Source organism: Metopolophium dirhodum, chromosome 3 (assembly GCF_019925205.1).
Source record: "Metopolophium dirhodum isolate CAU chromosome 3, ASM1992520v1, whole genome shotgun sequence".
Lineage (NCBI taxonomy): Eukaryota > Metazoa > Arthropoda > Insecta > Hemiptera > Aphididae > Metopolophium > Metopolophium dirhodum.
In genome coordinates, this window is record NC_083562.1 from 19,612,515 (window position 1) to 19,639,572 (window position 27,058).

Below are 27,058 nucleotides of genomic sequence, written 5' to 3' on the forward strand. Positions count from 1 at the left end.
CTAATTCTTAATAGTTTATTATTTTACGCTTACATTTTATTTATCATTGTTACAAACATACGCGTAAGTATAAAAAAGAAAACGGTTTTATTTAAATTTTTTAGTTTTTGTCCATGTTCAGCTCAGTTTAAACCTGAATAACTTAAAACAATATAACAATTCAAATTATTATCCTCATACACATTTGTAGTAGGTATATAATTTATTTTAAGTATACATTAGTAACTTGTAAAATAGTCATAAAAATGGTAAAATTGTAGCTTACCATACATTAAATAAATAAAACAGCATTATAAATTACTTTCAACAATTTTAAAAACTTCTTAAAAATTTAGATAGGTACGTTTTAAAATGAATAAATATATAAATGAAGTATAGTTAAAATCAAGTTATTTAGTTTAATAATTTTATTATTACAATAAGTTCACAAAAATTCCACCTTTGATTTAAGAATTAACGTAGTTTATCCAACTACCTCTTAAACTTTGTTGCCAACATTTAAAGCAGAATTTTATGCATATAATAAATTCTCATGGATTTATGTTAAATGGATAACATTATTAAATTAAACGTACAAATTAACAAAAAAAGTGTGAGTAAATATTTTACGATATAATAAAATACATACATTATTTTTAACTACCTATTAGTTATATTTTAATACGTTTTGACGGTTCTCCTTTATTTTAAAGTATCACAATATCAACTCAATTTACATAGAATATTGATTAAATATAATATAAACAGTAACATTAGTGATTGATGATCGCTAGAAAAAAAATGGAGTGTTCTTAACACAAGTAATATATATATAGGATATATTATATATATTGTATAAAGACTTTTGGCATCCGGAATAGCGTAGTAATAATAATCAAAATAAGGGGCAAATAATAAAGAGTGTTCCATTAATTTAAATTGTTAACCACAGTAAATAAAAACAATACTACTTGTAAAAAAAAGCAAGGCAATAAAATTAGTGGGAAAAAAATTAAAACGGAAGTTGGTCGATGTAAGACTTACAAAATCCTTGGGCTTTCATAACGGTATCAAATGAGCCGTCGAAATTGAGTTTGTAATGAAGTTGTTTTTGCAATCCCTTTTGTTTCCCCCCGACACCCGTCGTCTCGACAGCAAACTTCTGCTGTGGTTTTTTTTTCTACCCCTGATAATTTTTCCGTAGGTACCCTCCACGTCCGTAGTACGGTATTCAATAATTTAGACGGAATAGAGAGATAGATGGATAGACGGAGGGAGAGAAAGAGACTAACCTACACAAAGTTTTTCTCGTTTGAAATTATATATATATATATAGATAGAGAGAGTGAAAAAAATGTCACTTTTTGGGATCATGTTCTATAAATATTTTCGTATCCGTTTCTCGTCCACCTGGCGCGTCGATATATTACTTTTTTCGAATTTTGACACGGTGGTGGCAGAAGATAAAACTATGAGACCGCGATGGATGATTAATGGCCACCAAAGCCTGTCGTATGTAGTAACTACGGCAAGCCCTCGCCACCCCCGTGCCACCATCATTCCGTCCCATGCATTTGGTTATCAGGATTATATGCCGTTGACGTATTGCGTCGCCTGTGATTGATAAATTATTTAATACCTTATATATATATATATATATACGCAATACGCGTGTACCTATATAATATATATATTATACCGACAGAGATTTAAATTTTTTTTTGTTTCTGGTCGGTAAATGAAAAACAACACTTTTTTCGTCTAAATAATAATTGGTAAACGGCCGTTTGTGTTTGCCGTCACGTTTTTATACTGTTTCTATAATTGATGTGTCATCCTGCCACTTAGGAGACCTGTTCAATTGCATTACAATACGCGAAATCGTTCACTGCTGTCCACGGTACCCTCTTGTCTCTGCTAACTATTGAACAAATAGCTTTCCCTGTATCTGGTATGCATCAATTAATTTTAATAATAGCAATTGAATATTCACTTCATAATAAACAATCTTTATTACTACTTTGTTCGAACGGTTAAATAAATTACTACTCTAGAAAATGGTAATTTATTATTAGTACAAATGTGTGTAAATAAGTGTAGGCACTTGCGCAAACAAATAAAACTCAATTTATAATCTTGAATAGATTTTAATAATATTAAGCGTTTTGATAATAATATTTGTTAAGAACTATTATTTAGAACGTCACAAGTATAGTTCACATTCATTATTTTTATCTATTTATATAGCATACAATAAAGTTTATTGAATAGGTAAACTGTTGAATATTGAATTTAGATAATTTCTTTTTCATTTCGTATTTATTTATTTATTTTATTACTTATTTGAATTTGAATTTTTAAATAATTATAGAATAATATAACTTTTTAGAATACACCTTTTTTGTTACTATATTTTTAATCACTAAATTAGATTACCTTTATTGAATTTTCTGCGAATTACATTTAATTATTTGGTTACACTAGACAACTGTGCCTCGTGCACTCATCTATTTTGGTATCATTTTAATTACTATGCGATTTTATATACCAACGTAAAAGCTTTTATTGTTAAAAATAACGAAAAAAATATGCTTTTTTTATTATCTTTTTACTCAATGTTTTAATTATGTTTCGTTGGCAGATTTTTTACGACTTAAATAATATATGATCATTTAGCTTACTCTAAACAATATGATTAATGAAAGGGAATTATTCAAAATTATGTTTTTAGTATTTATTTAATTATAATTAATTCAAATTGAAATAACAATTAACTTTTATTAATTTTAGTTTATTATTGCGACGTTCCTGTTTATTTTCAACCATTATTATAACAATTTTTATAACTACAATAGTATAATATGTATAGGACAACGTTACTATAAATATTTGTCCGTGCACATTCAAATTCATCATCAATATAGTTTTACTTTATTTTACATTTAAATATAAATATAAATACCTACATCTTATTGGTTTTAATTGTTACAGACATTATTGCATGGAATTAATTGTATTCTTATAATAATTTGAAAATTTATATGAGTGCACTAAAATTGTATTTTATTATCTTAAATACGTCATTATTTCTAAAATCTATTTTCATAATGTAGACGAGGAGAATTCGATTTGATTGAGATAATCGTCTTCCTTACTATAAACATTTCATACAAAATATTATACATTCTAAGTGGTGCTTAATCAAAAATTATGTATCTCAAAAATGATTCTAATTGTTTCAACTATAGTAGTTAGTGTTTAGTATTTTTTATTACTATAAAAGAGACAATTCGTCTAACTGTAAATGATTAAAAAACATTTAATTTCGATAGTTGGGTAAATATTGGTTTTAATTTGTTTGTTGTTCTTCGGAAATTTGGTGTTTTTTTCTATCCAATTAAGCGTGTTTTACATAAGTAAATACGTGTGTATAGTTTGTATGCGTTCCAAATAAATAATTGGCCAAACAGGTCATGAAATGTTATATAAAACGTGGCGGACAAATGTACACGTGTGCTCGCAATAAATTAAATTACATACAATTCGGGAAAACTACGAAAGTATACGAAAAACGTAGGTAGTATAGGTACGCAACCGTAGACCCAAAAGTTCCGTACAATATTATGACGTAATAATCTACCAAACGATATTTATTATTATTATTATACTACCATGATAGTCATCAATTTAATTTGAACGTTGAATTGTATTTTCGTTCGTAATAAATTGATTGTGCGCGTCGATTAGGCAGAAAAAAGCTTATGTAAAACAGTTTATATATATATTATATATAGGTACCTATATAATAATATTTGAACAGGAAAGTCGGCTACAACTCAGTTTATATACATATATAGTATCTGCAGCTATATACTATATCGACGCGACCCTTACGTACTCGGGTGGATTTATTTCGGTATCAATTTATCTGGTGCTCCGCGAGTAACGTGATTTGTTTACACGTCGACCAGATGGATGCACTTGATATACTTAATATATATATATATATATGTGTGTGTGTGTATGTGTGTGTGTGCGTGTGTGTGTGCGTGTGTGTGTGTGAGTGTGTGTGTGTGCGTGTGGCGTATTTATTATGTTGGTGTAGATTAATGCACATCAAACATACTTTACCGAACGCAAAATAAAATTGTACCGCGCGTAACTAAATATGATTAGGTACTGTAAGCACTATAGCTGCTTTATTATAAATATTTTTTTTTCTCCCGCGCGAGTAAGTAACACTGTCGACTATTTTCGTTAAAATCGTTTCTCGAATGTATATGCTTCCCTCCGTGTGTATAATACGGTTTACGTCATTATTTCTTATTTACGTTATCCCGTGTCAGTGCGAGATATACTGCTGTCAATGACGACTAGCTCGACTCGACTTCATATTATTATAGCGATTTTTATTTTCTAAAATTAAATGCTTTAGGTAACCGAAAATAAACCGTTTCACGGTTGTATATTTGTATATAATAAATTATGGTTAACGATATTATAATGATCATATTGAAAACCGTCAATGGTTACTTTATGTGTTTTAAACTGTATGCAATACTACACGATAAAATCGTTTTTAAGGTAAATGTTTTGGTGCACTAAAACGCATTATTGTTAATGCGTATTTTTCATAATAGCTGGTAATAATAATAATTATGATACTTGTACTTATTTTTTAAATTGAAACGAATTTATAGATTAAAATTATTTTATTATCATTTATTTAAAACTGATTACTTCATTTTACATCGTTTGATGAATAATTACTAATAATAGGTATAACGTAATACATAATTTGTAAATTAATTTATAAAATAATTTTGGAGCGTTCACCCGGCTTGCTTTGCGCGCCAACCCACACTTTTAATGTATTACTATTTTTTGGTTGTTATAAGAATGAACAATTATACTCTCTGAAATATCAAATTACTAATTATTTGTATACCACACCGATAATCGATCGAATCGATTGAAAATTGTGACACTTTACAAAATTTAACTGTTAGGTTATTTAGAATCAAATTATTTCTTCAATTCTCTATTATATTCTCTAATTATTCTTAATAATTATCGACATTTATTTTAACAGGAGTTTCAAATGTTACCTTCTCTTTGGCTAATTAATCGATAACAACATATTATATACTTGCTGGAAATCATAATAACACGTATGTCTTAATCGTCCGAACCTTATTATAATATTATCTGCGCATGTTAATTGAATTTCTACGAAATTTCTCGTTGTTAAAATCCATTACCAACCGGTGTTATGAATAAAACATCCATTGTCATTTGGTTAGACATTTTTTATTTATATTGTCGCTTCCCGTTAGATATTCTTGGCGTATCTGAGTCCATTTGGCATGAATACTTCTCCAGACAGACAACCCTTTCCCGTATAACCCCTAGACGATAAACCCGACTACATAGTAATTCGCCAGAATGTTCCGAAAGATAATCGGTCTAGTTTTCGTATCTTCCATTCGTTTTATTATGCATAATAATAATCAATGAATAATGTCATGAAATAATGTGGCTGTTCTAAACCTTACATAATATAAAACAAGCAATAGTTTTATTTTATTATACATTTACAATATACATGCCTATATTGTTTTGTATATTCGTTTTTGAAAATGTTTAGGCATTATAATTTATGAATGTATCTATATTATTCTATAATATTATAATACTTATATATTATTGTTATTATATTATAATTGTTCTAAAAATAATGTTGTTGTAGGCTCTATGATCTAGGAATTGAAAAAGGAATGGGCTAAACACAAATATGATGGCACCTTTTTATTGTGTCACATAAACAGGGCCAGCTGTAGAGGAAGGGAGTTGTGTAATAATATATGGCTTATGAATACAATACTATATTAATTATTTTTGATAAAATTAATAAATTGTTTATTATAGTACAAATCAAATACATAAAATTTCCATTGTTTCTTAAAAAATAATTCAAATTTTTAACTTTTTTAAACTTCGAGAGTTTTTTCCTTGCACACTTTGCTCACCAAATCCCTCGGATGGTTTATCTAAAATGATTATTTTCATAATAATTTAAATTTTAAATATATCATAACAGTCGAAAAAATCGTTATCATAAGTGGATAAACATCTACTTTTAGAAAGAAAAAAAATTAAAAATCGGCCTCTATTAATAAACACTGGTCAGGGGCTTCCCTAATTAGCTAACTTCTGTCATACATATAAATCAAATACTTGTAATTTAAGGAAATTATAAACTACTAACTTTAACGTATAATGCAATGTTGGTACTATTAGATAAAGTAAAGCATTACATATTTTTGTAAATCAAGTATTATTGTATTAACTACTAACAATTATTAACGATAAAGAATCTCTGATATAGTATCTAGATGGGGGTTCTACCTCCATAGCCTTCCTTTTATTTACTAATTATTGTAGCCTGTATAAGTATATTTACATATAATAGGTATGAATTAAATATTGCAAATATGACCAGTCTTAGGTGCCCAACAATGGTATAATAGTTAAATATAGTAAACCAAATCTTGTACAATTAATTCATATAAACTAATTTGAAATTATTATCCTCAAAGAAAACGAAAATAAAACATAAATATTGATAAGAATATTTGCTCATCTCACAGGGGTCATGACTATGATATATTTTTTTAATTCCTTCAAATAATAAAATCATGGTCACACGGCGTCTTGGATAGACTATTTCGCTACACCGAATTCGAGGACCCGCTAAGTTTACCTATTGTACCTCATAAAATATGTAATAATAATATGGCAGAATACTATTATGATCACAATGTTATTATATTGTTAATTATTATTTATTATTAGTTACACACATACCTACACCACTTGTGGATCTATATTCCCGGTATTTTGTAATAATTATAAAACTTTTGAGTTTTCATAATGACATCGGATGAATACAATAATACAATATATGGCCAAAAATGACTCCCATTAGTTTGACTTGGTCAACACTAACGATATACATTCAAATCGAGACGCATTGAGGCTAAATGTGTAGAACTTTTGGAGTCCGAACGACTGAGTGCTGACCTCTAGACACCTGTTACACGTTAACAAAATATACCCGACTCTACTGACCTATCCACATTTGTTTTTTTTAATTTTCTTTCATTAATACTAGCGTTTTTCTTTATACTTTTGGTTTTCCAGTAGAGCGTATTGAATTCAAACGACAGATCACTAGCTCTATCCCACCTCTGACCTAATCTAACTTTGCTATATGATATAATTTGTAATCGTGAAAAATCAATCATCAAAAAATAACTTCTGTTATAGTATTTTAATTAATCAATTGCGATATAATATTATATATATTATATATTTTTATAGAACAAATCACAGAAAGTTTCTAAATTGTATTATATGTAAATCATAGTTTTGCATATTAAAATTTTTGTCTGAAACTTAAAATTAATGTTGAGAAATTAAAATTTGTAATCCAATATATAATATGCATTTGAATAAATTATTTTATATAAAACAATATTATGACTAATATTAGGATGAACAAATATTTGCGAGAGTCATCGATTTAGATTCCTGATAAACAGTAATTAAATATAATGAAAATGTAGGTACGTTCACTATGCGATAAGATTTTGGCAACTGTTTCTGATTAAGCTGTTATGTTAGGTACATAATATCTATACGCGGATAGAGCTTTAAATATTTCCATGAATATAAGTATAAGCTTAACGTTTACTCTTAAAAGCTAATTTGCTAAATTACATTAAATATTCATAAATCAAAAATCGTTAATATACAAAGAAAATATGTTTTAACGTTTTTAATTTTTAAATAGAATAATCTTCAATAATTGTTATAGTTTAATGATTATTATTATAAAAATGTTTAATTTATTTGTTATTTAAAATGGAAATCAGTATAAAATACTATAGGTTTAGAAATTAAATTACAGACATTTCTTAGGAATTTGCAAAAATATAATACCACTAAACTTAATATGCAATTAAAATTTTTTTTGAATATAATACTGGACAGAAGGTGGCCTCTGTTTATGTGAAATGTATGAAAATTCTGGAAAAATTATTAAGTTCTTATTGAATACGAATATAAGTAAAAAGTATACGTTTTATTTTTGAAACTGGTTGATAATTATAAATGTATAGCTAGATTACACAATAATATTCTGTAATAGATACAATTTTGCTATCTAAAATATTGTTAATATAGTTTTAAAATGGGTGAAAACACTTTTAGGTATAATATTCAAATATCTTTAGTCAATAGTCTTTCGTAACATTTATATTACCTATAATGACCACATAACTTTAATATTTTCGTTTTATGGATTTGTTTTATGTGAGCTAATCTATTAAATAGATATATTATAGTAAATGGCGTATCAGAGCTACATTGTTTATGATTTTTCATTGCTAATGTATTGCTTAAAACTATTCATTAATAATTAACAGGGGATTGAACGAAAGAATTATGTTGACAATTATGTGCACAAAAAACTTTTCTGAGTCTTGCAGTTTTCTTTGTTTGCATATTTAATGTTGAGTGAAGTGGTACAAATACTGAAATACATATTTAATTTTGTTATGAAAGTTAATATTTTAAAAACGTCTGAATTATAAAAATCACAATTAACAAAGTGGTTAAGAGTGAATTGTTGGTACTAACATTTAAAAATTAGACGCAAAGTAGCAAATTATTTAGGTAATGAAGCATTATAATATGTGTGATGTTTACTGTAGTGTTTCTGTGCACACATTACGTTATTCTGTGTTTATGTCGCTACATAATTAGGTATACTAGATTTGGCGTCGAAAATCTGTAACATGTAATTGTACAATTATTATTGTTATAAGTAAAGAGTAATGGCAAAGTTAAATCCTACTTAATAGTTAAATTATATTTATTTTTTTTACTGACCCAATCCCACCATGATGGATTAAACTGTTCGTATTTTACTACAACTCGTGGTTTCAGTGGCGATTTATTTTATGGAATTTACTAGTAGAAATTTAATGAAAAAAGTTAAGAAATGGGGACGAAGAGACGAAATGATAAGTGAAGACAAAAAAGGGGGAAAAAGGAGGAAAAAATCGTATGAAAATAAAGCCTATAAATTATACCAGAAATTAATCATAAAAAAGGCACTAGTAATGCTTTTATTTTCGACACCCTCTTATTGTTAGTACTTTTTTTCATGCTCTTTTTGTTTTCCTTATTTTCGTATATTTTTGCATTTAATGGTTATTTATTTTGAAAATAGTTTAATTTTCCTTATACTGTTTGAATTATTTTATTACTTTAAATAATATTCTATTATTTTGCTTTATTAAGAAAGCGGCATATAAATTGATAGTCTTTTTTTATTTGTTGTATGCATATATAATGTTGTTGTATATATTATTTAAATATTAGTTTAAATATTAATACAAAATAGAACTTATCTACCTAGTCGAATCAAAATATAAATAATTACTACAATAATATTAAATAAATTAATATAATAATAATAATGTTCAGAATGCCTCTCTTTTGATTTTTGAAACGGTTAAACGGGAAGCAGGAGTACCAAACATTCGGTAAGAAGCCCTTCATCCAGAAAACATGAAAAATACAATTACCTTTATAATTAAGATCAATTTAATCAATTTTGTGACGTGCTACTCATATATTAATATGTAATTTAAGATAAAATGTGAACTTTTATATAGTTGATTCAGCCAATAGCCTTAGACGTCAAAGCTTTATTTTTAATAAATAAAAAAAAATAATAATAATATTCAAAGTCCTTTTGTGTGATAAGCAAAAATTTGTGTTCTAAACAAAAAACGAAATAATTTTAGTATAGTTTGTCTTGTAATATTACACTTGTATAACGATTTATAGCGTCTTTTAACTCAATTAATACAATTACTGTAATTATGTTATGTAATATATTGTATTATTTTAGTTATTTGATAATTAAATTTACCATATATAATATGTATGTATCGATGTATTGTATAGTATTTATTTTGGGCAAAGTAAATCTGTTATGTTGAAGTTTGGACATTATTTGATAATAATTAATTTAAGATCAATTTTTTTAAATTTTATGTAACGATATTATAAGTAAAACGTTCTTTTTTAAATTTTTTTTGTGAAGAGTTTCTTTATCTCTGTCTATTGTTATTCGCGCAAAATAGAACATTTACTTTTTGGAGAGCCAATACATGGTGTATACTATGTAGGATGTATGTCAATATAATATAATCGAGTTAATATTATTTTGACCCATTGTACAAAATTGAAAGACGAAAATATTGTCTATTGAAATGTAGCGTTGGGTTATCTAAAGATTAATTGTATTATGATGTTTACATAATATATTTACAGTATTATATATATGTATATAATATATTATAGTGATGCAGGCCTCGATGTTGATCTGACAAAAATGTAATTTGCTTCTATGGCAAGCATGATAAAGGCAGATATAATACTGCATTATTCTATTATGACTTGAGATGTTCTCTTAAGTATAAGAAAAAAAATGTTCTTAAATACAGTTTGTTTTTCAATAAATACATTATAATATTATACATGAGAATAAACTGACAACTGCGTATAATATAATATAAGTGACAACATGAAATACCATGCGTTAGATTAATAAATATTATAAACATACACTTAAAATAGCGCATTTCGTCACTTTGTCATAATTATTAGTATCGTAACATAAACGAAAATAAAAGAGTTCAGTCAATGCGTCGTACATTAATTTATATTTTAAACGTTATTCCAGCCGTCCATGCAGTATATTATGTTGTTTTTATATACATCTACGATTTGGTATGGTATATTTTTATTATAACGTTGATGACGACAAATTTATATCGCACATAAAAAATTCTGTACAATAATATATTGTGATAATGTAACGGCGGCTGCAGCGTAAGGGTGGATATGGGGTGGGATACAAGAGAGGGGAAAAATGTGTTTAATTTAAAACAATAAAACGGGTCACTCAATTCGCAGGACTACAGACCCTCTCCCGACCATCGTTTCCAACGTACGTGATGTGTCTGGAACACTTGGCAATATTATCTAAACTATGCATATATATATATATAATAATATAATGACCCTGGTTTAATGACTCACTCCACACTATATATAATATATAAATTATATATATATATCTACACACACACACACACACATACACGTCATGGTGAATATTGTTTCGCTCCACGAAATGAATTCGCACCTCCCCTCGTACACCACTATACCACCGCCACCGGGTCCCACACCAAACCTCAATCGCCACCCTTCTTCCGTATATTATCACTAACTTTTCCTGGCGTGCTAGTATACTCAGCCTAAAGTTTTAACGTTGTCGTTACGCAACTTCCGTCGAGCGTATACACCCACGATTTCTCGCGTTTCCAATAAACCGCATCACAAGTCCATATATTATATGTATACAGACAAACACACGCATACTCAAACGTACACACACACGTGTAATGTGTATAGTGTATACGCTTGTAAATCGTCACAATATCGCGAGAAACTTTTACCCGCCACCGCCGCAGCTTAAAACGGAAACCCTGTCAAATAAAAGTCGGCAATTACGTATAATATCTTCTAACCGTGCCCTAAAAATTACGAAAACCTAACCATAGAATATGTTCTAAGATAAAAAAAACCCGTTTTAGTTAAGTAAAAATATGAAATTTTAAAACCAAAATTTTGTACGGAATGACACTTTTTAAAAAGGAATATAATATGTATATATCCTATACATATACTAAAATGTGATCTTTAAAATAAATAAACTCGTGAATGTTGCTATTTCGAATAGTAAGTTTCAAGTAAACTTTTTATTGAGAAGGTCACTGTAATGCATTACATCTGTGGATGTGTTAAATTTAATGATAATTCATTGCCCACAAAAAGCGATTCCGAGCAGACATAGTATTTTTGGTGTTTCAGTCTCAATTTCTATATAATAATTATATTTTATGATTTATTTATATCACTACCATTGTGCTATTAGGTAGTCATTTATTTTTATATTGTTAATATGATAGGTTGAATTATTTTTCGCAAAAAAAAAATCACATATAAATATACAGTACGAGTATACTATTATACTTCAAAATTTTTAAAAACAATTTAAATGTCTATAAATATCACAAAAATAGCTAAAATATTAAAACATTTTAAAACTTTATTTTATAAAATGCTAATATGTGTTTAGTGAACAGCTTATGTCCTCACGGTTATTTATTTTTAAATTGCAACAAAAAAAGAAAAATGATTTTGTTGAAAACTGCTTATTAATATTAAGTACACATAGAATATATTCCTATTTTTCCATGATTTTTTTTTTATAGTTTTTTCCCAATTAATTTAAAAAGTATTTGTAATTTTTACTTTTGACCTCATAAAGTTTCAACTACATCCACTTTTTTATATAAACCCCTTCAAAGTTGAAGATTTTTCCTACTCATAAGATAACGTCATGACGCGTCAGACAAAAAAAACATATAATGTATAGTAAAACCAATACAATCATTGATCCACTCACAATCTAATAAATAATAAAAACAACAATAATAAATGTCTAAACATTTTATGATAAAAACAATATATAGTTGATTAAAAAAATTTCTCATAATATTGCTGATATAGTTTTACTTTTCATCAATCTGACAATGAAGTGTCTTTTTGATGTTTTATAAATGTTATAAGGACTTACATTTTTTTTTTTTTTTAGTAGTCATTTAATTTATAGTACTAAAACTGATATCAATTTTAGTTGTCTTTCTCTTACACACACGATCGTTCAATCTTATTTTTCTCGATTTCTTGTGTCAGATATACAATTCACGCGAAGTACAACTTCATCGATATCAGTCGTATTATTACCTACTTACTATTAGACTAATAGTTAATTAGTCTTATCATTTCACCCGTTATTTGCGCCCAATAACATGAAGTTTTAAAATAGGTTCGGTGAAAAATCAACCACCGAGCTATGACGTTTGTCAATATATAGAACAAAAAAAAAAAAATACTAAATGTGTACACCATCATCGTTGTTCGCGAAAAAATTGGATGAACACTAATGTTGTTTTTATTTATTTTGTACAGAAACGTCAATGCCAAGATTTGCCGAACCCATACCAAATGTCACTGTCAGCATTGGCAGAGATGCGCTACTGGCGTGTGTGGTGGACAATCTACGTGGATTCAGGGTGAGAAAACAGAAACACTATGGTATATCATGGTGGCAGTTTCACTAATACTCAGTTAATTTAAGAGATAATAATATTCTCCGGGGTGGTCTTTTGTCCTGGGCCATGATAGTAGAATCCACCAACATGTTTCTCTCTTCTAAATAACAAATAATATAATTCTTACTAACGGTACATTACGGCCACTTAAATAACCCCAAAACAGGTGGCTTCAGCCCATTAAATAACCTCGGTCAACAAAGGAAAACTTTTAATTGGGTTTTAAAATAAAAGTCTGAAATAATTTCATCTATTCGCTATAATTTCCTGGGAAATGGCTTTTTAAACGGGAGAAAAAAAGTTAAATAATGAAAATTTAGTATTTTACTGATAACTAATTAATACAAGCGGACATTTTTATAAATATTATACATTATTTTATTAATTTCATGAATGAACATTTACTATGGGAAAGGAAGTATTGTTGTCTAAAAGTATCACAAATTGAATAAATAAACTTTAATAATTTTTCTACATTTCATACTATTATTTTTGAAATGTCGAGTATATTTTATTATTTCGGTTTATTAAATCATAATCAGTCTACATATGTAAATATGTAATATTATAAGAGTAAAGTTTAAAAATATGATTTTAAATTAGATATAAAAATCAATGTCTTGCACTTTTCGTAAAGATTAGTGTTATCATTTTAAAATTTAAATGGTCCGAGTTTTAATCCAAAAAGTTCTATTTGCTGTGGATTATGATAATCGTTTAATTTAATTTCGTAAACTAATTAAGCTAAAAAAAGTATTGCCACACTCTGTAAATTATTTATAAAATAATGAACTTAAAATAAATTCAATTTTATTTTACTTATCTGTGATAAAGTCTCATGCATACTACAACTTTTAAGGGTGATAAAAAATGATAAACAGTTACATTTCGTTAATGGCTTTTCTTATTTTTAGTAATCATAATGTGTTATTGAATACTAGTTAAACTAAAAGATATTTAATTATTGTAGGACTTGATGTTTTACTTCTATGTATATTTGAATATTTTTTTGTCTATTAATTGGAAAAATCACTGACAATTAATATACTAGGTTTTTTTTTTCCTAACATTACTAAATAAAAACAAAATGTTGTCGCTGAATACAAAATAATGTATTACTTAAAATATAAATCGTATTATAGGTTCTTCAATAAATAATCATAAAACACGTAACCCACTTATTACACATTTTTGAAAATTTGAACGCGATATGTTGTATATCAATAATAATTATTCATTATAATTGAGAAATTACCCCTTACATAATGTTATGTTCATTATACATACAATACAATTGATCAAAAAATATATAGGTACCTACGCTAATATACAAAAATCACATTATTTGGTTACTTCGAAACCAACTAAGTAATTTATAGTATTATGACATTCTGTAGTCGTTTGTAAATACGGTCCCTATAATAATAAAATATATTGTACACTACATATTGATTGTTGCCCTGTGATTTCTCGGTGTAAACACAGTGTTAAGTCTAATTTAATATTATGTACCTACGGTTCAACGTTCAAAGGCTTACAACTTCACTATAGAGACACGGTGGTCAATCAAGAGCGCGTCTAATCAACAACAGTGGGCTATAATGCATATTTATTATTATATAGGAATAGCTGGGACGCTGGGTGCGGCTAACTGGCCAATCACGCTACCATAAATCCGTTATACCTATATAATATTATACCACGGTCATTATCGGCCATATTATATAACGATAATCCGAAACGCAGTTGGTCGTCCATTCACGTGGTGTTTAGTGCGGTTACAGTGCAGCTTGGTCTCGACGATTGACGCTCATAGCACAACAACATATTATAATATTATTAGTTCGTAATAATCGCTCATTCGGTGAATGTTATAATATACGATATTATTGTAGAGTGTAGACTGTAGTGCTCGCATAACTGAACGACGTATAAAATAACGAGCCGTGTGGTAGCGGACCGATGGCTCTAATATTCTAACCCTTGAGTCGACCAGATTCAAATATTCTTGTCGAATCGAATATTTTTTTTTAAGTTTATCTCATACGAAAACTCGATAAGATAAATTAATGTATTTATATGATATGTATAAAAAATACTATAGATGTAAAAGTAGATGATTTATTTTTTGTACTATTTTTACAACGACATTTTTTTTGTCGTTTTTATTACGGCTATTTAAACAATTGTTTCGCTAAAAGAAGCGATCCAAACATTTAATATATAAACATTACAAACCGAGTATATATGGATGTGCGATAGGACATATTACTTATATTGATGGTACTTCATAGAAGTGATTTTTGGAATTCCTATTGCAGTTTTCCAAAAAGTTTCAAAAAAATAAAATACCGAAAACTTGCAGCAATATATGTAGGACCGGATGGCAAACGACCAGTATTATAGACGAAAAGTTAATGCATTAAAAACATGTAGTAAACACATAAATAACACATAATATTTACAAATTAACGTTTGTAAGACTTCTCAAAGACTTTTGCTAACATCATCAACTATACATTTTATTACATTTTAATAGTTTTAAAAGTTGGTATTTAAAAAAATATATTTGTACTTTAGTATGTTCAAACTATTATTATAAAATCTTTAAAATATTGTCTTGTTATTGGTTTTATAGCTGAATTGAAAACATCTTACATATTATAATTCTATAGAATACCGAGTTTCACTATAGGAATTGATTTTTTGATGTAAAGATTTTTATATTATTTTTAAATGTAGGTGTAATAACACACTGTGGACTTTACCCAGTCACCCAGGTGAACAAAACGAGTTGAGTATCCATACATGCAATATCCGCATATTCTTTGAGTACAGACATAACTGTACTGTCTGTTGTTTGCAAACATTTTATGAGGGAAATATTGTCTGAAGATCATTCACAGACCTAAATAATAACGATTTATACTTATTTTAAATATATTTTTGCAAACAAAACAAAAAATTTAAAAAAAATTGAATTTATTTAAAATAAAATAATATATAATAATAATAAATATGTTTATTTGCATCGTACCTTCTTAATAGGGGGTCCCTATATCATATTATAATATAATTGTAAAATACACAATTTTATTTTATGATCGTCCATGAGGCATTATTAGTTCGCATTTCTTATATACTATTGAGGGTTAGGATATGGTTCAATAATCATTGTAATCTCGGGGATTGGATTTATAATATGCACGTCCAGTCCTGTAATGCTCTCGTATTGTACTCTATTGAAAATTCTAAACATTTTATCTTCAATCCAGTCTTTTTTTTTATTTTCTTGTAGGTCGCATGGGTCAGGGTGGATACTCAGACGATTTTGTCCATTCACCACAACGTTATTACCCAAAATCCTAGGATAACGCTTTCCTACAACGATCACCGATCGTGGTATTTGCATATTAGAGACGTGCACGAAGAAGATCGGGGATGGTACATGTGTCAAGTGAACACGGACCCGATGAGAAGTCGACAAGGGTACTTGCAAGTGGTCGGTAAGTATACGAATTATTTTTAACCTTATCCGAGCATGTATTGTGTTTCGATTCGATAACTGGATTTCATTATATTGTACCAAAAATGCAATTGACGAAGTAAAACAGTTCTCAACTCTCGCTGTTAATTAATGTTATTTGTTTTATTCAATGTTTTAATTCGAAAGTATAAAATGCACTAAAATTAATTGAGTTTGTTAACTTCGGGAGATTTTCAAAGTACGGAATAATATAAAAATATCAGGTAATTAGTACAAAATAAAATATTCAAGCACTTACACAGGGTGATTTGACTAAAACGCTTACTCCTATTTTTTTATTTTAATAATTTATTCATTCATATTCTGATTTTTGGAATTTCTAATTATACATAATGATCATATTTTCCAATTCTTAGATTTTTCATACCATTTAAGTTTCTTGTTAGCAAAAAAAATATAGTTTACCCCACCAAAGAAAATTCCTTAAATGGTTAATCTAAATATTTTTTTAAGTATATATACTTAAAAATTCTAAAAATCAAAAATTGAATAAAATATGCACTATCTAAGGAAAAAAATGGGGGATGAGCATGTTTGGTGATGATGGTGTACCTAATTGCAGCAAGTTTAAAGTACACATGTATGCAAATGTAAAATGGGGTAGTTACTATGAATATTAAACTTCAAAAATATGATCTTAATTCTGTTTTATATAATTTTAATAATACCTTTGTTAATCCTTCATAAATATTATAATATTAGATTTTCTAAGAAAAAAAAGCAGTTACGTAAATTTAATTGTTAGTCTGCATTATTTTTCTGGAAATTGTGTTACAGATATAGATAATGCGTAGTTTATATACTGGTTGATGCATTTGATATGAGACGATCATTTTAACTAGATATTAACGTTTTTGAAATTTTAAGTCGTTAAAAAATAATATTTACCTAAACGTATTACAAAATTATATATTGTTTATTATTTTTATCGTTGTCATTTATAAATGTTAAACTTTTTTTTGTAATATTATAAATGTTTAATTTGTTATTGCAAGACAGAATTTTTTTTGGGGGTACTTCGATAATTAAGAACCCGAATTTTGGATGATTAGATTATGAGTTATAAGTATATCATGTTGTGGAGTAGAGTAGTATAGGAGTACCTCGCAAAATGTTGATAAACGTAAAAACTACAAATACTTATAACTAGGGCTCGGATTTTAAAGCACAATTAATAACATAAAATTGTTTGAAAAAAGCAAAATAAAAGCACGATCAAAAATTAACTTAAACTAGGTATAAAATTGAATAAAAAAAAAATTGAATAGTTAATTTAAATTTTAAAAAGTATTAACTACCATGTATTTTTTTAGATTTGCAACGAAAACAATAATAATCCAATAACCATTTAGTCTATACTTCGGGTTTCTACATTTCTTATTAATTAAATTAATTTTTTTTACTAACTATTGCATAATAAACATATTAATATGCGACAGCTAGAATAATTTCATAAAAACAATAAAAAAACCAAAAAATTATTTACATAAAAAGCAAAATTAAATTCGTTTTTTGGAATTAGAATGATATGGAACAAATTTAGGTATAAAAATTAGATTTCTATCTTATATATAAAAAAAAGAAGCATATGCTTTAAAATCCGAGTCCTACTTATAATTAATAAACTACTTTTTCAACATTTTATTTTTATAGATAGAAATATTTTAAATAATATTCTGCTTAAGAATATTCAATTAAAAATGTATGTTATCGTTTAAAAAGTAAAACTTAAAAAAAAATAAAAGATAGTACACAATGTTGTTTTGTAATGACTTAAACTTGTATAAAAGAAATATTCTCATAAACATTAAAGTATTGTAAAATAATGAGTGTTTTACGTTAATTTGACTACACCGTATATTATATGTAATTAGGGAATGGGGATTATTTATAATACATTTTTAAGGTATTTTATAAAACTACAAAATACCAGATTAAGTATAATTATATATCATTATGTTATGTTACTAAGCGAGTTTGAAAGTAAACCAAACACTGTTTAATAATAATTCTAATGTAGCGTAATAATAATATTTTAACAATAAACTATAAAATATATTTAAGAGATACATCAATGTCACCCTACATAAAACTTTAATATTATGGCCGGAACTGGTAGAGTGGGGTTTAATTTCAGACTTGGTAATTAGAATTCATTCAGGTTATTTTTTTTTTGCAATCATAATATTGGGGGGGGGGGGGGGGGGTGTGAATTTCGAATGGTTCATAGTAGTCAACCATAAATGATAAATGCTTTAAAGAAATTAACACTTTTACGTTTATTTTTTGGTATCTTAAATATTTATATATTATTATTATACAATATAGTATAATCGAATGTAGAATGTAGTCTAAATGTTTCAATTAATTAATTTGTTATTTTTAGTGTAAATCAAAGTTAAGTTGAACGCCATCGATCACTACTGCAGTGGTTGGCCAATGGCCATAGTAGCATTAAACCATAATTTCATCCTCTTCAAAGTCTTAACACAATATACCTTATACAGTTATACACATGCCATGTAGCCATGTAGGACATGCGATTGTACATAATATATATTATTAATATCAATAGTAGGTATGATTAATCATCCCGTGAATGATACCTAGGTAATCGATTTTTACATTCTATAAACTAGTAGTTACTTGGTATTATTACTTATTACTGCAACCTAAGAAAATTAATTGATATTTAATTAGGTACTAATTTTACACGTAAGCGATCATTTCCATTGTAGATACATAATACTGATTACTGACACGTGTAAATCACATGATAATATGTTATTATAGTAGGTATAATACACACACTTGCCTATTGCCTATATCAATATGTTATACTATTAATATACTAGGTACCTACCTATATTAAATTATTATAGTTGAGACGTCATATTATATTAAACTATTTTATTATGTATTCACGAAATAGTGCATAAAAGCATTGCAGTTTAAAAACCCGAATATAACCAACGATCAAAATTAAATCGAAATTCGACGCATAATTACAAATAAGTAGAAAAAAAAATGTTTGATTTTTTTTATTTTTTGATTTCAAGTACCCCCAAGCATCATAGACAAGGAGACGAGCACAGACATGGTGGTGCGCGAAGCGAGTAATGCTACTTTAATATGCAAAGCTGCCGGATACCCAGAGCCGTATGTGATGTGGCGAAGGGAGGACGGCGACGATATTAATTACAACGGAGACACAGGTAGGAACGCGATACCGTATAATAATAATAATAATAATAATAATGATAATAATAATAATAATAATAGTAATAATATTATGACGATACAGATGCAGTTATGATAACGAAGGGTGTATCGCATACGTACATTTAATATATATTGTCGCGGGCATTAATAAGAAGGGTTGGCATGGGTGGGACCGGGCCTCACCAAAGTTGGGGCCGGTCGAGTAGAAATAATAATTACTGAACCACTTTATGCCTCCGTATACGGCGGATCCACCGCGACGGACAACACGCGGTGCTGTAAATGTATATTAAACGACCTCGATGGAAACTATTATACTTTCGGCGTGGAAACATTTATAATGTATATATCATATTATATTATGTATATATTATATTATATCAGGTGATTATTTTATCGAATAACCCTCATTGATTTAACTGTTCGAGTTTTGACTTTTTTGAATGTCAACATATACCTATTTTTCATTTGTAGTATTTCGATTGGTGCCTATATAAAAATGAAATTTCGGAGGAGTAGTCAATAAGTTATTAATAATAAAAGTTAACCTAAGTCCTAAAATATTATGTAAAAATAGTATTCTTAAAAAGTTAAAAGTTTTGAAATAATGTGTGTTCTCCGATAAAAAAATCACTCGGTACATTTAATAGTATGTGCTTACAATAGTATGTAAACTGGCAATCTGAAAGTATATTATAATGTTATATAATATTATTATATTATTATCAGTAATTCACCTACCTCGTCTTCGCATGCGATTGACGCGTAAGCATGGAGAAATTAACCGTCTTGTATTTATCTTTCATTTCGATTGATGGTCGGCTCGCCTGTATAATATAATATAACGTCGATTATTATTACCGTGATGGGTTACACTGCTATAGAATAATTATATTATGAATTATTATTACCGTCACTTGTTTATCGGAAAGGTTTCCAACGCGAATTTCGTGGTGACCGTTTGTCTTAAAGTTACCATTACGCGCGTCCCGTTCGTCAATGTCCTATAGTTGAACTCGTTTTTCGTGATATTGTATATGTGTGCGTGTGTAAATATGATGAAATTCAAGGTTACAAAAAATGTATAGGTACATCGTGCCAGGCCAACTATATATGTATTCATGTTAACTCCTAAATTATACGAGCCATCGACCGCAGTGGGTGGGGGTAATAATGGCGCGCGCACTACTTTCTTTCTTTTATTATAATTAATTGCGATAATTTTATCGTACACGTTTTTTTTTTTCGTTGCGCGATTAGAGAAAAACATATTATAATATAATTATTATGATTTTTGTACAGTGTGTACTGCATAATGTATACACAACATAATAAGCTTAACACAAATAGCCGTTTTATCACGTACTTTCAATTTATTTCGACCGATTATTCTCTGCAGACCCAAACCTAATATAATAAACAGTGTGTAATACGCGAAAATCGTCGTGAGTTTAGCAGCAATAAAAAAATAAACTTTTTTTGTTTTGCATGTACGCTCTGCTATTGTTTTCCTACCAAATTACAATAAAAGTAAAATGTATACGCATGTATTGTGTCGGTGCATGTAATCGCGTGCATGAGATACCTACCTCTTATAAAAAGTTATAATCCTGCTATATGCATTAGTATAATATACAAAGGTTACAGAAGTGGTTTGTAAGTTTCGGTGTAACCTATAATGTGGGCGCACGTTAAAAATATTTAAATTTATGTACGGAATTTAGTGGATTACACTTTCAAGGGTTAAAACTTTTGTTATTATACATTGTTGTTGGTGGTGATGGTGGTGGTGTTGTTAGAGGCAGTGGTGGGGGTGGTGGTAGCTAGTGATGTCGAAAATTTAATTTACCACTGTGCTATCATTTTTTTTCAAATTAAGATTTAATATAATGTAGTTGTTGTTGTTGATCATTTTAATCATGGAGAAAAAAATAACAACACATTGACTGACAAAGACATTTAAAGTGATATATATTTTAATATAATAATATATTTCTCTGGCGGATTTTCTTACAGTACATAAATATATTTTCCTACAGATTTTTGGTAAACTTTAATCGCTCGTTCTTGAAGTGGCGATAATTCTATCATTGTTTTTATGCATTATATTGCGAACCCCGTTAAGAATTTTCTGTTTTTTGTATTATGAATTTATATTGATCGATGTTTGAATATGAACTATGGTGAGTGGAATGGTGACTTCTTTTCTGAGTAATCAAATCTTGTTGTTTTAATTTCATACGGCAAAGTGCAAACACTAAAACTATTTCATTATATATTTTATCGATTTCCTATGTTTTTTTCTTTGAAGGAAAAAGTATGTTTGGAAAATTGAATTATGTTGGCAATGAATTGTGTAAGAAAACTTTCAGGAAATAATCTTTATATAAAATAAGAAAAGTATTTAGAATACAATTGTTGCCAAAAAAAGTTGTTTTGATTTATTACTTGAGATTGCTATAAATTAAAAAATTGAATTCAATTACATTTATCTAAACATTCTAAACTTAAAAATAATTTACGATATAAAAATAGTGAAATAATTTAAAAGTATCTCAATCGATTTAATATACATTTTATATTTTATATATTTAGTGTGATTTAAAACAATGGAGTTGTTTAATAATAAATAGATAAAAAAAATTGTTAAATTGTAGTTATTTTGAATATCTTAAGCAATGATGGTCACTTTTAAATGTACGAGACATTTCGTATATATATACCATATTTTAAATAATTACTATGTTATAATAGAAACAAACTGTTATCGCACTGTCCAAATAAATATACTGTTAAACTTAAAATATCTGTGGTAAATTTATAAATTCTATGTTATGGTTGGCAATTAATTAATATTAAGTCACAGAAGAAGTCTAAATACTTATAGAAGTCTTAGAGTTTAGTCATTATATATTATATGATTTGTATGAAATAGTTGTAATTTATATCGTACGTTTGTACTTATACTATCTAATGTTTATTTGTCAGGCAGCAATTTATCTCGGCCAAGTTAAAAATGTTTCGATGATAAAATGTTGTTGTCTATTCCGCTGCTTTTTTAATTGACTCATACTTAAACTGCGAAAGTGAGTTAAACACAAATTCCGTATAAAGACGTTACGAATTATTCGTTATATCATGTTGGAATGTGTACTCACGTGATCCATTATTTTACCGTCAATCGTTTTTGCATGTTTTTGTTAACCGTTAAACGAGTGTAATATATTGTTGTGGCTCCTCCCCCAGTGGCTCCTCCCTACGTACAATTCAGGAATTTTCTCAGCCAATGTTGTCTATTCAAAAACGATTCGTCACTTAATCAGTTAATACTGAAATAAGATTTTGTAATACATTTCTCATTCAAACTGGCCCAACGAACAGGCGTAGTTACATGGGATGCCTACGAGGTGGTTCCCGGATAGTCTATAGGCAAACCTACAAATTGGGTCTAATGATCTTTCATTTTAACAATAAAACTACCAATGTAAATATTAAGTTTGTCAACCACGGTTGAAAATAATATCGCATGTTAAACCGACAACAGTTTCCCACGTTTGTGTTACTAATCAATCTATATAATATACAACTAAGCATAAAAACTTAGTCGCGCTAAGTATAAAAAGAAAATAGCGCCTTAAATTACGCACAAAGGCAAAACACACACTTAACTGCCGGACAATATATTATTACAGCAATCAACGCGATTTACGAAATAAATTTCTTGAGAAAGCTTAGCAAATTTGTAGTAAAATAATGAAGTTTGAAAACACAATAATCTAATTGGACTTTTTACGTAGAAGTGCATGGTGTAGTTTTCAAATCATTTTGAATAATATCAACAGAGTTACATCCAATTTAACTAGAAACTATTGTAGCGTATTCTCAACAATTTATTGGATAATATTTCCCGCGGCCCGCATTACAATGCACTATCCAACACCTATGGCAACTAATAAACAAAAAAACAAAAAACATCATTGTAAGACCAATATGTTCCCGAAATAATAAGGTATCAAATAAAAATTAGTGATAGCCTACCAAAAATCTCCGCCATACTCCGTGTATAAAAACGGCTTTAAAATTTGTGATATAATTTTAAACTTTAAAGGTAGCTAAGTCTTTACTCTTTGAACAATAGATATCATTTATGTTAAAATAATGGGCTGAAAAATTGAACTTAGCTTGATTTTACTATAAAATTTTTAGCAGATTATTTTAACATAAATTATATTAATACTTTTAGAGCCTTTTTTTTATACTTATCGTTTTTTACACGAAATATGGTGAAAGAGTTTTGTTGGGATATAAATATATAATATAAAACTAAAATCAATAATATGTTAAATAATTAAATAGGCATATAATAATAGTCCGACCAAGTACCAACATTATGAAGTTTACTCTGAAGTAGATGTAAATTTTGCTTATATTTTTTAGCGGAAAGTTGCAGTCATCAGATCTTAACAATATTTTCTACTTGTACGTGTGCGGGAACCAATTTTAACAGATGTATAGTTTCTATCGATAACCAATTCGTACCACTTTATTTTGGCCCAGAAACCAAGTCTGTATTTTCCGTTACAGGATTGGTTTACGAAATGATCATAAATAATGTATATGCCACGATTTGTTTTGTTTTATAATAAACGCTTAAAAAGTTTTACCGCTCTTTATTTTGTTATACAGTATTTATTATCATCAATTAATCGGAAATTATTTGCGGTTAAACATTGGTTTTTTTAAATTTGTAATATTCCGTTTTATCAGAATAAAAAAAAGAAATATAATATTACGACTCGAGCATAAATATTGTGCAATCATATTTTTCAGTGTTCTCGTTTAAAACTAAAATAATAATGGTCATAAAAATATAAAAGTTTGAAGATTTATTTTATTACTTTTAAGTGACATTAAATGCGTATGAATAAATTCGATTTAGTTTGTGTGTGTAATGTGTACAAACTTCTAAATGTTATCTATGAAATCAAAAATTTTCAAGACTTGTCACTCGAGATTTCCACCGTTTCTAAACGGAAAAGAATATCGTTTACAGATCGAAAAATACTACGATCGTAAATACGGTACGAGAACGTTTTTGACTGCAATAATATAATATGATTCGCAGTTTTTTTTAGTTGAAAACTGCTATCGTCGTCGTTTAATACCTACTCGTGTGCTGTTGTTGTTGGCCACGGTGCATTTTATTAGTCTCGCGAACTATAATGTCGTGTGTATTGGCGAACAACGTACTATGTCGAACGTAAAATTTAACTGTTATTGTTTATCGAATTAAAACCGGGTCCGTTGAAAACTTGACTACGAAAATATTGCAAAAACTCGAAGCACGCGGGCGACCCGCGATCGTTTCTGTCGTCTCATCGCCGGTCGGAAAATCGCAGCCTGACCTACCCAACACCAGAGGTCCAGGGGGGGGACATTAACCAGTTGGAAAGTTAATTTTTTTTTTAAGCTTTATACCTTAACTATTATAGTTAGGTAATTTTCTAATTAACTTAAGAACTTAACGAGCGTAATTGAAATAACTCATCTTTTTCATAAAATTATATGATATTTCGTAAAATTTTCAATATTACCATATGTATTCTTAGCGAATATAATATTATCATGTGCGATACATAAAGCATTTACATAAAGCATCAGAGACAAAGTAATGAAACAAATTATATTTTATTGAACACAAAGATTAAATTTAATTGTTACTGACAAATCTTAATTTTAAAAATTACATTACTTAAGTTGGCCACCTTCAAGTTGTATACAGTCAGCTACCGGCTTACGCATAGGTATTATACTGTCAATATACGCCGTAATTTCAAAAACTGGTTGATTTACAGGCACAGTGTGACGTGTACTGCATGATTACTGATATGATATCAAATGTGATATCAAATGTAAAACTAAACATCATCATGCACTTTAATTTAGCAAAATATCGGTTTATCTTATCCAACTAACTATAGCACTCACTAAATCGTCAGAACCTTTTTACCTCACCTTGTATAGTTTAGACTTAAGACAATATTATGTAGAATGTTTATTATATTAATATATTATATAATTACTATACATAATAGCTACATAGGTAATAAAATTAAATAACGAGGCCTGGTGTGCCTCTTTGGTCGGCCTCAGTCATTAACGTGTTCTGAGGTTAAACATCGGCTGACGTCACTAGTTCTCAGATGGATGACCACCCGGGTTTTTAGTGACGAAACCTCGCCCCACATACACGTGTTTCTCAACCAACCGTAATCCCTTACAAAATAATAATGGCCATGGTTGCCGATGCTTAAGATTAATTAAAAAAAAAAAAATTAATTACGTGCATTTCACTTTGTTTGGAAGTTAAACAATTTAAACTTTCAAAAATGGGTTTTCTATACAAATTAAAAATATAGATTTGTGTCCGCATGACAGGCTTGGGGCCGTTGAATTTTCATTTGATCAAAGTTCACTTTTAGTTCAGTGCCACTTCTTTGGGTCCAAAAGAAAAACACTATACGCGTAGGAAACGGTCCCAACGACTGCATAATAACGCCATCGCCCTCAGCGCCCCTCCACCCCACCACCACCACCACCACCACCAATCTTATTTAATTGCGATTTGCCGCACAACTCTCTGTAGGTACTTATATGTACAACACTGATACTACAGGTATATGCCATAATAATAATTGCAACGAATGCCCATATCCGACGGGACCGGATTGCTGGCAGATAGGTATAATGACCTTCTCGGCACACACACACACATATTTGTATACACACTTTAATATGTAACGTTATAATTGGAAGTTACATGCACGGTTATTTTATTTATTTGTTTTATTATTTTAATTATAATTCACAGAGTTGTTTTTTTTTCCGTGACTATTCGCACTCGAATCATATTCCACGTGTGTGTGTGTGTAATTATTGACGACTGATGTGTGGCAATGGTATAAAACCAGGACCGTATTTAGTTTGT

General features: G+C 28.4%; 1 protein-coding gene and 1 long non-coding RNA gene across 5 annotated transcripts in view; one reads left to right on the top strand and one right to left on the bottom strand.

The window, feature by feature from the left end:
- Positions 1–21,157, bottom strand: part of LOC132942009 (uncharacterized) — a 61,353-nt gene extending 40,196 nt beyond the window's left edge. Inside the window, exons 1-3 of one of the 2 annotated variants that reach the window (XR_009664212.1) lie at positions 20,982–21,157; positions 20,812–20,897; positions 8,725–8,833 (exon numbers count right to left, since the gene is read on the bottom strand). This is a non-coding gene — a long non-coding RNA (uncharacterized LOC132942009). Of the gene's footprint in view, positions 1–8,724; positions 8,834–20,811; positions 20,898–20,981 lie in introns of those variants that run through there. The other variant, XR_009664213.1, reaches the window with a different exon arrangement.
- The window catches only part of LOC132942003 (lachesin-like), a 108,125-nt gene that overhangs the window by 48,704 nt on the left and 32,363 nt on the right, over positions 1–27,058 (top strand). For all 3 annotated transcript variants that reach the window (XM_061010286.1, XM_061010285.1, XM_061010287.1), the window contains exons 4-6: positions 13,159–13,262; positions 16,600–16,807; positions 19,908–20,063. In XM_061010286.1, the coding sequence (XP_060866269.1) occupies positions 13,159–13,262; positions 16,600–16,807; positions 19,908–20,063 (468 nt within the window). The remainder of the gene's footprint in view (positions 1–13,158; positions 13,263–16,599; positions 16,808–19,907; positions 20,064–27,058) is intronic.